This window comes from Puntigrus tetrazona, chromosome 22, assembly GCF_018831695.1.
Source record: "Puntigrus tetrazona isolate hp1 chromosome 22, ASM1883169v1, whole genome shotgun sequence".
NCBI classification, from domain to species: domain Eukaryota; kingdom Metazoa; phylum Chordata; class Actinopteri; order Cypriniformes; family Cyprinidae; genus Puntigrus; species Puntigrus tetrazona.
The window spans coordinates 5,145,540-5,156,871 of record NC_056720.1 but is presented as its reverse complement, the minus strand read 5'-3'; the positions used below and the strand labels follow the sequence as shown (position 1 = coordinate 5,156,871).

At 36.4% G+C, this 11,332-nt stretch overlaps 2 protein-coding genes across 4 annotated transcripts; one reads left to right on the top strand and one right to left on the bottom strand.

The window, feature by feature from the left end:
- Window positions 1-452: 452 nt before the first annotated feature.
- LOC122327549 lies at window positions 453-2,378 on the bottom strand. The gene is made up of 4 exons (XM_043222993.1): window positions 2,285-2,378; window positions 1,509-1,820; window positions 1,247-1,351; window positions 453-671 (listed from the first exon to the last, which is right to left on the bottom strand). The coding sequence occupies exons 1-4, from the start codon at window positions 2,331-2,333 to the stop codon at window positions 514-516; spliced, it is 624 nt and encodes a 207-aa protein (XP_043078928.1). The 5' UTR covers window positions 2,334-2,378; the 3' UTR covers window positions 453-513.
- Window positions 2,379-3,015: 637 nt separating this feature from the next.
- LOC122327354 lies at window positions 3,016-10,946 on the top strand. 3 transcript variants are annotated; one of them, XR_006247637.1, is made up of 10 exons: window positions 3,016-3,373; window positions 4,014-4,343; window positions 4,490-4,813; window positions 6,102-6,236; window positions 6,413-6,718; window positions 6,912-7,202; window positions 7,377-8,946; window positions 9,937-10,076; window positions 10,160-10,270; window positions 10,753-10,946. XR_006247637.1 is itself a non-coding variant. In XM_043222657.1 (7 exons), the coding sequence occupies exons 1-7, from the start codon at window positions 3,337-3,339 to the stop codon at window positions 7,451-7,453; spliced, it is 1,500 nt and encodes a 499-aa protein (XP_043078592.1). In that variant the 5' UTR covers window positions 3,016-3,336; the 3' UTR covers window positions 7,454-8,989. The 3 variants fall into 3 exon arrangements, 2 of the variants coding, with proteins under 2 accessions (XP_043078592.1, XP_043078594.1); XM_043222657.1 differs by lacking the exons at window positions 9,937-10,076; window positions 10,160-10,270; window positions 10,753-10,946 and having other exon boundaries at window positions 7,377-8,989; XM_043222659.1 differs by lacking the exons at window positions 9,937-10,076; window positions 10,160-10,270; window positions 10,753-10,946 and having other exon boundaries at window positions 3,016-3,446; window positions 7,377-8,989.
- Window positions 10,947-11,332: the final 386 nt, after the last annotated feature.

Sequence of the window (11,332 nt, the reverse complement as noted above, 5' to 3'; positions counted from 1 at the left end):
TAATAACTTATTTCCTGGCCTGGTCTATGTCTCAAACCAGATGCGCTCTGATAACTCTTCCATCATTTGTTCTTTGCATACCATAATTGAGGTCTTCTACATTCACCAAATAAATGCAATAGTTTAGGAAAACCGCGTGTGCGTGTGTGCACCTGGCGTTTATCACGTTATGGGGACCAAATGTCCCAAAAAGGACATGAATGCCAGTACGTTTTGATCTTGTGGGGACATTTTTTAGGTCCACGTGAGGAAACAAGCTTATTTGAAAATCTGAAATTGCTAGTAGTTTCCTGTAGGTTGTAGGTTTAGGTGTAGGGTTGGTGTAGGACAGTAACACATACAGTCTGTATCTCCATTACGCCTATGGAAAGTCCCCATAAAACATGATACAATCAATAAATGGCAAATTAATTAAACATCTCTTTTAAAAAAAAAATAGATATGCAAGGAAATTAGTATCAATACATGTTTTATTTTGGGGAACTAAATCTTCTGCTCAGTTCGTACTGATGATCAGATTTTACTCAGATATTCAGTCTCTTCTGTTCTGTCCAGCTCACTTCTTGCGGATCTAACGTCGTAAACCAGCACAGCAACAGCGACCACGCCCACCAGAGCAGAGAGAGCCAATCGGATCACAGCTTCAGTAAAGCTGCAACGTTGAATGCATTCTGGGAAAACAAAAACAAACACTCGAGTGCTTGCCGGTTCGTTAACAGCTGACGTTTATTGAGAAGTCCACCAGCTTTACTGTGCGTTTTCGTGCTCATTTCTCTCGTTTGGCCAAATAGCATTAGCAAAAATAGTTTAATATAAACAGCTGCTTGTTTTTTTCTCATGTAAACCTGTGCAACTGCTGTTCTTTCTGCTAATGTTCTTGAGAGGAATATGGGGCACCAAACAAAAAGATCTGATATTTGGGATTCACTTCTCTGTTTCTTCTCAGTTCTCTGTTCCAGTAAAAACAAAAATAATATGCAAAAAAGCGAACGCACCCCACCCTCGTGTTTTTAATGCAATGTAAGGTGCTTTGGATGAAGGTAGCACGTAAATGTTCTCATTTTTATTAATTGGCGTATGTGGCTGATTGTTTAAGGCACCAGCCAGCAGTAACCACAACTGTTTGTCCACAACTGGATGTGGCTTGTTGAGTTTCGACTTCAGGGTGAACCTTACAAAAAGAAAACGAGACAGACGCATGAATACACGTTCTGTTGCTATAAATAACTGCTAACAGCAGACATACCTGAACTCGTCTGATAGAGCTCAGTAACGTTGGCGTCTTCGGTGCGATCGACGATTGAATCGTTGAGCGCAGGGCTGGACGACACGCAGTCTGAGCTCGATCTTCCTGATGACGAAATATTGCGTGAACTTGCTGGAAATGACAGATTTCACCGTGGCATCATATCTTAAACGTTCACATCGTTATAAATGGTGACGAATTTACAAATAACAGTAAAAAATAACTCAAGCGAAGGGCAAGTTATGCGAATTATTTCACTCACCGCAGACTGTAACGTTGAACTTTCTGTATCTGGTCTCTTGGTTGACTATCGCTAGCTTATAAAGTCCGGAGTCCGTGGTTCTGGTGTTTTTGACGGTCAGAGATCCGGTTTGATCTAAGTTCAATCGGTCTCTGAATCTCGCATCAGCATCAAACGTTGAGTTGGTTTCCGCAAATTTGTTGATTTCTGCAATCCGAGCGTCTCTAAACGTCCACTGTATTAACAGATATTTCTGTGTATCAGTAACATCAGTGTTCAGAGTGAAGGACTCTCCCTCCATCACCGACATTGCCTTCACTTCATCTGTCACATCTAGAGAAGAAACAGAAATACAACTAAATTTCTCTAAATAATCGTGACTTGGTTCCAAACGACTACGTTTTGATGAGCAAAAAAACTCAACAAAACTGAAAAAAGAACGTATTTGTTCCTTCCAAGTGGTGTTTCCTCTCCGCCAGTTTTCACATAGAAACAGAAGTGAAACGTAAAACGTGACCTTGACCGGTTTTAATTTTACTCAGCTGACCTAACCTTTACGATAATTCCAACAGCATGTGAATGCAGCATGTTTATACAGTATGTGGAAAACATTAAATATTATAACACTGCTTCAAATTTGTCTCGTTCATGGTCAATACGTTCAAAAAAAAATATATATATTTTTTTCATTGCATGCATTGATTTATTTTAAATAAATCGTTAATTACTTTAGTTAAAAAAAAGAAACTATATTAATATTAGTCTGTGGAAAACGGGAAGTGGTAGGTCCAACTTACCAACCATACACCACAAGCACATGGAGAACAAAGCAAAAACAAAAATCATATTTCCTTGGTTCACCCACCGCTGGAAATGTCTGAAAACAAGTGCAGCTCAGTGCAGAGCAAAATTGTTTAAATGGGCGGAGCCTGCTCCGTTAATGTTACTGGTGGGCGGGGCTCTGTCTACACGCGCATGCATACGGGCACGCCCACTGTTTTCTTTCTATTTACAAGCAGCTTTTCTGTGTCTCTAAAATGGTCTAAAAATTAAATAAGAAGAAGAAGAAGAAGAAGAAGAAGAAGAAGAAGAAGAAGAAGAAGAAGAAGAAGAAGATTGACACATATTCCACATTTGAGAAAGCTACAGAGCTCATTTTTGTGGAGAAAAAATTATTTTGAGATAAGCAAGTATGCATAACTTTCCAAAGACTTAGCCTTTTTTATGTCAGGTCCTGCTTAATTAAACTCAAGTTAAGTTTGTTTGTCTGTGAAGATATTTTTAAGGCTAGTTGTTCATGCGAATGTTTATGCCCGTTTTATTCAGCTTTCAAATGACATTTTTGTCCTAATCCTTATTGCCCAAAGTTACATATTTACATATTTCATATTACATATTCAAAAATACTACACTTATGTCGAAATACTCCTTTTTAGTTTTTGAGTAAACCTTTCTGAACCCTCCACCGCACGGTTTGATCACGAATGCCTCTACCTGTGACATTGTGCGTTTTACTGACATCTACAGTTTTACTAGAGATGCTTCCGATCGTTAAATGGTGGCTTCTGCTTTTGGCTGCGTTGATGTCGCGGATATTTTGACGCCGAAAATTGCATGCTTGAAGCTTTATATATATTTATTTTGAGCTTTAAACGCCATCCACATACATGGGAAAAGCTGCGACTGTAAAGTATCTGTTAGACTGGTGTATTTTTGGGAGATATTCGCGCTTGTAGCAGGTTCGGGCGCGGCTCAGGTAGAAGAAACCAATTATGCAGCGGGCTGTAACTAATCGCCGTTTATAATTATATCTGGACTTATATCTGGAACAGCCCTGTTAAAACATAGGATGACATTGCTGTATTTTATCTTATTATTCGTGGACGGTAAGTGCATTTCTGTTTTGGAAGTCTTTTGGAAGTCAAAATGAAAGAGAAAGTTAAAGCGATTTATGGCCAGGTATGGTGATCCACACACACACACACACACACACACACACACACACACACACACACACACACACACACACACACACACATACACGGAGCAGTTGGGGGTTCGGTACGATTAATCGGTACATATATCGGTACATGTACATATTTATATGAATATAATTTATATAATATGTAAATATATTTAATATACATACATATTTTTCCTAAATATGTACATGAATGTGTGTGTGCTAGACATAAATATACACACACACACACACAGATGCGATTAACATTTGACAGCACTAGTTACCATGCATGACCTCACCTTTTCACTTTCACTTTCGCTTTTATTTCAATTTAAGTAACGGTCTTAAAGGGATACCCCACCCTAAAATGAAAAATTTGTAATCTATCACTCACGCCAAGTAGTTCCAAACCCCTAATAGCTTTGTTTATCTTCTGTTTTTTTTTTAAGTGTAGTAAGGGCACCTATTATTTAAATTTTCTGTTTTTTTTTTTCCCATATGCGTACAGTAGCGGCGTATCTGCACATCTTTTCAGTTTTTAATTGTTAATTTGTGTTCTGCAGGCGTGTTTGTTGCAGAAACAGATGAGACAATGTCAGTGATGGAAGGAGATTCCATCACGCTACACACTAATTATACTGAAATACAGAACGATGATACGATACTGTGGATGTTTGGACCTAAAGACTCCCTCATATCTCAAATAACAAGAAAAGGAGATTTTACCTCATTTTTTGTCACTGATGATGTGGGATTCAGAGGCAGATTGCAGGTGGATCAAAACACTGGCTCTCTCACCATCAGAAACACCAGAATCAAACACTCAGGAAAATATAAAGTAACCATCTCTAGTGAAAGCATCACAACCAAGAAATTTAACGTTTTTGTAATTGGTGAGTGTAAAATCACAAAAAATTCATTGACTTTGTGAAATTTCTAAGCAATGGTAAATGTGACTTTATATAATTCTGCTCCATAATATGATGCTGCATAAAAGCAGTATTACAATAGTTCAGGTCTGGTTTGATGTGTTTTCCAGGTGTTGTTGGTGAGACGGGTGGAGTGAAGTCAGTGTCAGTGATGGAGGGACATTCTGTCACTCTACAGGATTATATTCCTGAAGTACAGCAAGAAGATCTAATAGTGTGGAGGTTTGGAGATAAAGGAATTCTCCTCGGTAAACTTGACATGGAAACCAAAGAGACCTCATTGAACGACGCCGATGAGAGATTCAAAGGCAGACTGAAGCTGGATTGGACTGGATCTCTGACCATCGAGAACACTCGAAGTGAACACGCAGGACTTTATGAAGTGCAGATCAGAGGCCGCGAGAGCTCACAGCAGTTCCTTGTTTCTGTAAATGGTGAGTCTTCTTTGAGCTAGCATTTCAAAGTAATGACAAATCTAGGTCAGCGTTCAAATTATGATGGGTTCTGTTTCTTTTGACTTAATGCCACATGTGCAGTGCGGTCAAAATGAATGTAGTGGGTGTGGCCTAGGGTGCGATGATATATAACTATTCGTTTACATTTTCAAATTGCTCACACCTCATACGGCCCTCAAATGAAGCAATTTGATTACATAAATGCTGAGGACATCTAAGGTTATGAAACTTGGAGGGTGTATTAACTTACGTTTATTCATTTGGAAAACGCTTTTATCCGACTTACAAAGTGATCTTCGCATTGTAAATCATTTGATTAAGATCGCAACCTCAAATCTAGTATTTTACACAGGCCTATCAAATCATTTAATTTGTTTCATTTGAAAAAAGTGAAGACATAACGATTTATTTTATGAGAATACAGATATGTGCATAGTTTATTTTAATCAATCTAGTTTCTAGTTTTACGTACATTCTAAAATACAAACATCTCATATACATCTAATTGACATCTAAAAGGAAACATCCTATGTCTTCCAGATGAGCAGACACTCTAAAAATATGTTTTGCAGACATCAAATAGAGGTTTCTGAGTTGTATGTGTGCTATCAGGGTATATGTACATCATATATGTAGAAAATGTATGTAGACCATGCTTTGACCATTTTGAATCTAATTGAGATGCAGTATAGGCTAGTCAGTGAAGGAGATTTACAGACACAGACTAGATGGTTTTCTTCTTATCGTGGCTAAGTAGCAGTGGGTGTGCAGGCCACAAAAAGTGATGCCAAAAAGCATGACTAAGAGCATAGTTGATGGTGTCCAGAGTATTTCAGCTTCGTTTTTGTACGCATTCCAAATGGCGTCTTTCTCATGAATGGGGTGTTTCTTTATTTCTCCTCCCAATACATAAAATCAATGTTATCTTATCAGTGCATGGTCCAAATTAGTGATATAGCCTCAAAACTATATTGGAATATTTCAAACTGTAGGATTATTTTCACAGAAGCAACTACATTAGATATAAAAGTCCTGAACTTATGAATAAAGACCTTATAATATTTTGGAGTCACAGGTCACAGGACCGGATAGTTGAATTCTTAATAATGCTCATGAAGGAGATGAGTTTTCACATTCCCTCATTGGACTCTTAGAATCGTCCTAATCTCTCTCGACTTACAGCGCTCCAGTCTAAATCATATTGTGTCCTTTATTTGACACCGGCATTGATTTGAAGTGTTCTCAGATCCTCACCGTCTCTCTTCAGCTGTTCCTGATCCGGGTCAGTCTCCGGGTGCTATAGCTGGGATAGCTGCTGCTGTTCTGGTGTTTTTGGCTGCAATTGTAGCCGCTATTGTATTTTACTATCGCCGCAAGATCTCTGAACTACAAATGCATGTGGGTGAGTATAAAAGGCGATACAAGCAACGCAAAAACAAAGTTAAGCATGTTTCATAATCAATATTTAAAGGTTTTTGCCTGATTGATCATCACAAGTTTGTCAGTTTTGCAACAATGAAGTAAAATGTAAAATTTAGCTTGCTCTCATGAACCCATTTCTATGTGATGCTGTGACAGTCGAAGAAAAGTCAGTGGCAGACGGAGATTCTGTTACTCTGAAAACCGATACTGAACTACATAAAGATGATAAGATACAGTGGTGCTATATAGAAGACAACAATCTCGTCGCTGAAATCAGTGGAGCGGCCAGTAAAAGAACATGTGATGGTGTTGATGGGAGATTCAGAAGCAAACTGGTGCTGAATAAGAAGACTGGAGATCTCACCATCAACAACATCATGCTTAATCACTCCGGACTCTACAAACTCAAGATCACCAGCAAAAACAAAATAACAGAAAAGAGATTCGTTCTTACCGTCGAAAGTGAGTAGATCAGCGATTCAGAACTGTTTAGATGGTCTTAGCTTAACACAAATCGTCAAACTGCAATGAGACTTAAGAATAAATTCATAATGTTACGAGAAAAGAAAATCTTTGTTACGTCTTTGCAAAATGTGAAGCACTGAAATGATAATCATGTGACTGCGTGCCTTATGTTTTTCTGCGTTGCTTTTAGTGAGGACCGTGTCAGCGATGGTGGGAGAGCAGGTCCATTTATCAACAGAGATTGAAGTACAAAGCGATGATCTGGTATTGTGGACATTCGGAGCTGAAAACAATCTCGTAGTTAAAGCTGATTTAGGATCGATTAGCACTGGTGCGAGATTCAAAGAGAGACTGGAACTGGCCGAGAACACTGGATCTCTGATCATCAGAAACATCACAATTGCAGACTCTGGACATTTTAAACTCCAGGTCATCAACAGCAAACAGAGCCGATTCAAGAGATTCCATGTGACTGTCACTGGTGAGCAGTTCAACATTTATTAAAATAAGATACCTATTCAAACATCGCTTCCATCTTTTGAATATCTGATGGGGGTTCCAAGAATACGAACAACTGTAACTTACTGTAAAGCAACTGTAACATCGTCTGTAGATGCAGACTTAGTAAAACTTTATCTTCTCTATTTTCTATCAGATTCCACAGTAAACAGAATCAGTGAATCAATTGGATCGATTGAACTGAAGCCCATGCTGAAAGGAGAGGAGAAATAAGTGAAAGAGCGTCAGGGGACAAGTTGAGTCTAATAAGACACGGCCACCAGTGCCACCAATACATTCGCAACAATCGCACTCAATAATATATTTCTGCTTTTATGATAAGGAGAAAATAACCTGTAATAATGCTGTTTCATTGAGAAATGAATCATGTTTGAGAACAAATATAGGCCATAGTGAAATAATAGTTTATTTTATGTACACTGCTTGAGTTGATAATGATTCAGTGACTTTAATGAATCGATGAGTCAAATATTTAACTTGCTAATCTGTAATATAGACTCTCATTTATCGCCACCTATTGACATAGGTTTATAGAAATAGTCATTTTTTTGAATGACTGTATTATTTATGCCATTTATGGTACTACTATTTTCTCCTGGACACATTTTATTTTGGGGCTTTGTGGCAAGTTTTAGCCTATTGAGTGCATGACCTAAAATTCTAAAATATATTTTGAGACTGAAAGATGTTTTATTTTTTCAAGTGTAACACTATTTTCAAATGCACACATGTCTTTAGGTCGTAAACTTATAGATTTGTAAATATAGGAAGAAGGGAAATTAGAACAATGACTGTGATTGACCATGAAGTTAAGCAATGCATATTATTAAAAAAAAAAAAAAAAAAAAAAAAATATTTATTTAAAATAATTTGTTTATCATTATGGCATTTTAATAAATTTTTACTTAATTTTAATTTTTTTGTATAAAATAACTTGTCCTTAAGTGTCCATTCTCTTTTAAGTCAAATTCGTACATTTAATCAGTGAATTAAAATACTAAGTTTTTAGATTTAGATGCAATTTACTCACTTTAGATGTATTTACTCACTGTTTAAAGACATTGATGCATTTAACCTACAATTACATATTTATAAATAATGTTTTTTTATATATAATAAACATAAAACGCTGAATACTGATATTTGAAATGAAAAGATACTCTGAATATAAAATTAGAAACCACCAGTAGATGGCAGCAAGTCACTGTTACAGTTTTTTACGATCAATTTTGCACTAATAACAGAACCATCCTGACATTTTTCATTCAACTAAAACCAATGGTTCAACATGACATAACACCAAAGTGGCCTATTTACTGTTTACTATTTACTATTTACTGTTACAAAATGCAACAAGAATTGCAAGATCTTGCTACAAAAAAATAGATAATTTTATGAACTTACAAGCAACTGGCAAAAAACAAGCAAAGATGCTTCGCTTATTATAAATAGATATGGCAACATTGCAAGAGCGAGTATAGCCTTCAGCATTCCCATAGGAAGGGCATTTAAAAAAAAAAATTACGGGTTTCATTTTGTCACACGCGTGTACTCTGTGTTGTTGTTTTTGTCTCTGTGTGCCCTACCTTCCGTTCCTGTTAATTGTATCTTTGTCTTCATCTGTGTCTTTTAATTTAGTCAATTACTTTGTATTTATTCCCTGTGTGTTTCAGCTCCATCGATGTTTTTCTGCCTACCTGCCCGAGGTATTATTCCTCTATGTGTGCATGATTAAAATCATTAACTTTATATTCTCTCCGAGCGCTCCTTTTCACTAAACCACACCGTGACACATTTAGATCTGGTTGTTCTTCAGACTAATGTTACTGAAAAATATGGTAAGCTGATAGTGTGCTGGTTTGGAGATGAAGGAAAACTTATAGCTAAAGCTGATGTAGAGGCCATGAGCTCACCCTTATACGGTGAAACTGATAACTGAGTTTCAGAGACAGACTGGAACTGGATCAGACCGGATCTCTGATCATAACAAATATCACAATATCTTTATACAAGAGATTCACTGTCAGTGGTGAGGAACTAAACCACACCGTGACACATTTACAGCCTCTTGGAATCAAAATGTAATATAATCTGGACAAAACAGATATTGCCTGAAGTCTCAGGATTCCATATTGTTTATTTAGTGATAAAAATAATACAAAAATTAATGTATATATTTGTATAGAAAAATGGCACCCTGTTGCTATTTGTGGTATAACGCCTAAACAAAATAACATAGGGATCTCAATTTTTTAAATAACAACTTCAAATTTGGAACATAACTTATTTACAAATATGGATTTAATTTGATATCAAATTTAGATAAAAAAAAATTTATATTGATTTTATATCAAATGTTTTTATTTTACATTTTCTTTACAGCAAATTTACACTTCTAAAATATTTGTCTTACTTTATTTTTTTATGAATTAACTTTTGTAATAATTTTCAAAAAGAGACCAACCTCAGGTCTGTATGTCCTGCAGCTGTGACTGGTCGTGATGATTATGATAATGGTGATGATGATGTCCAGTCAAAGTCAGTAATGTAAGGAGATTCTATCACTCTAAACCCTAGTCTTATTCAAGAATGGGTGTTTAATAGTATGAAGTGGTTTATGTATAGAGGATTATGTTTTTGTCACCTGTCATTGATGAAACCAATGGTAATGAGATCTCATATCCCAATAATGTGAGGTTCGGCGACAGAATGAAGCTAAATCAGACTGGATCTCTGACCATCAAGAACATGAGAACCAAACACTCTGGACTTAATGAACTACAGATTGATGGCAAAAATGGGACCTCATATGAGAAATTCAGAGTTCATGTCTACAGTGAGAATACTTTTCAGAATAAATGGTTATTAAATTTGCTTTGTCTTGCAAACAATCTTTAGCTGGGAATCTGTTTCTTGTAGAGTCTCCATCTGAAGATGCTGTTATTGATGCCGGTGAAGCTGAAATGAAGACCATGTCAGTGAAGGAGGGAGATCTGGTTGTTCTTCAGACTAATGTTACTGAAATATATGGTAAGCTGATAAAGTTTAGCCTATATGCATCATATGACTTAACATTAATCTAGTTAATGTGTGTTTAAATACACTCAATGGAATAGTTCACCCAAAAATGAAAATTAAAAAGTGTATGGATTACGGCCATGATGCCTTTCACTTTTGTGAAAATATTTTATTGTTTATTGTAATTTTATTATTCCATCTAATAATCGATAATAATCATCATAGCATTAATATGCTAATTTCATTGGTTAATCATTTGTGTAATATTAGCCTATAATATTAATTGTCCATTGTCGTGGTGCATTGTCAAGTGCTATTTGTCTTTACAAGGAAAATATAAGAGAATGTATCCACTTTTATATTTTTTATGTCATGGGATGGTATTGTGACATATAATAACACTTGGTGGAATTGTGAAACATACACAACCAGGACTTATTCAATAAAATACTCCTTTTTTGTTAAATTTCATCGCCAACTTTTGCTCTTCTCAGGTGTGCCTCAGTCAAGTCCTGGCTGATATAGAAGATTGCTAACACTTACTGTTAATGGGTTTTGGGTATTAGCTTTTCCGATTACCAGACAAAACAGATATTTTCTGTCAGGATCTGGTTTCAAGGATATGTACAGACATGGACAAAATTGTTGGTACCCTTTGGGCAATGAAGGAAAAACAACGGTCACAGAAAAAACTTCAATCTGACAAAAGTAATAATAAATAAAGAACATAACAGAGCCTTCTTCATGTTTCATAGTAGGGACAGTGTTCTTTTCTTGATATGCTTCATTTTTCCGTCTGTGAACATAGAGTTGATGTGCCTTGGCAAAAAGTTCCATTTGTGTCTCATCTGTCCATGGGACATTCTCCCAGAAGTTTTGTCAACGTGTAGTTTGGAATATTTCAGTCTGGCTTTTTTATGATTTGTTTTCAACAATGGTGTCTTCCTTGGTCATCTCCTATGTAGTCCACTTTGGCTCAAACAACGACAGATGGTACGATGGTACTGACACTGATGTTTCTTCAGCATGAAGTTCACCTTGGATCTCTTTAGAAGTCTTTCTGGGCTCTTTTGT

What these genes read in the sequence shown, in the direction of transcription:
- LOC122327549 (XM_043222993.1), bottom strand. Translation starts at nt 2,333, where the DNA reads ATGATTTTTGTTTTTGCTTTGTTCTCCATGTGCTTGTGGTGTATGGTT. An exon ending in GTGCTTGTGGTGTATGGTTG is followed by an intron (nt 1,821 to 2,284) that starts GTAAGTTGGACC and finishes TTTCTTCTCTAG; the next exon opens with ATGTGACAGATGAAGTGAAG. An exon ending in GTTCAACGTTACAGTCTGCG is followed by an intron (nt 1,352 to 1,508) that starts GTGAGTGAAATA and finishes TTTCGTCATCAG; the next exon opens with GAAGATCGAGCTCAGACTGC.
- LOC122327354 (XM_043222657.1), top strand. Translation starts at nt 3,337, where the DNA reads ATGACATTGCTGTATTTTATCTTATTATTCGTGGACG. An exon ending in ATTTAACGTTTTTGTAATTG is followed by an intron (nt 4,344 to 4,489) that starts GTGAGTGTAAAA and finishes TGTGTTTTCCAG; the next exon opens with GTGTTGTTGGTGAGACGGGT. An exon ending in GTTCCTTGTTTCTGTAAATG is followed by an intron (nt 4,814 to 6,101) that starts GTGAGTCTTCTT and finishes GTCTCTCTTCAG; the next exon opens with CTGTTCCTGATCCGGGTCAG.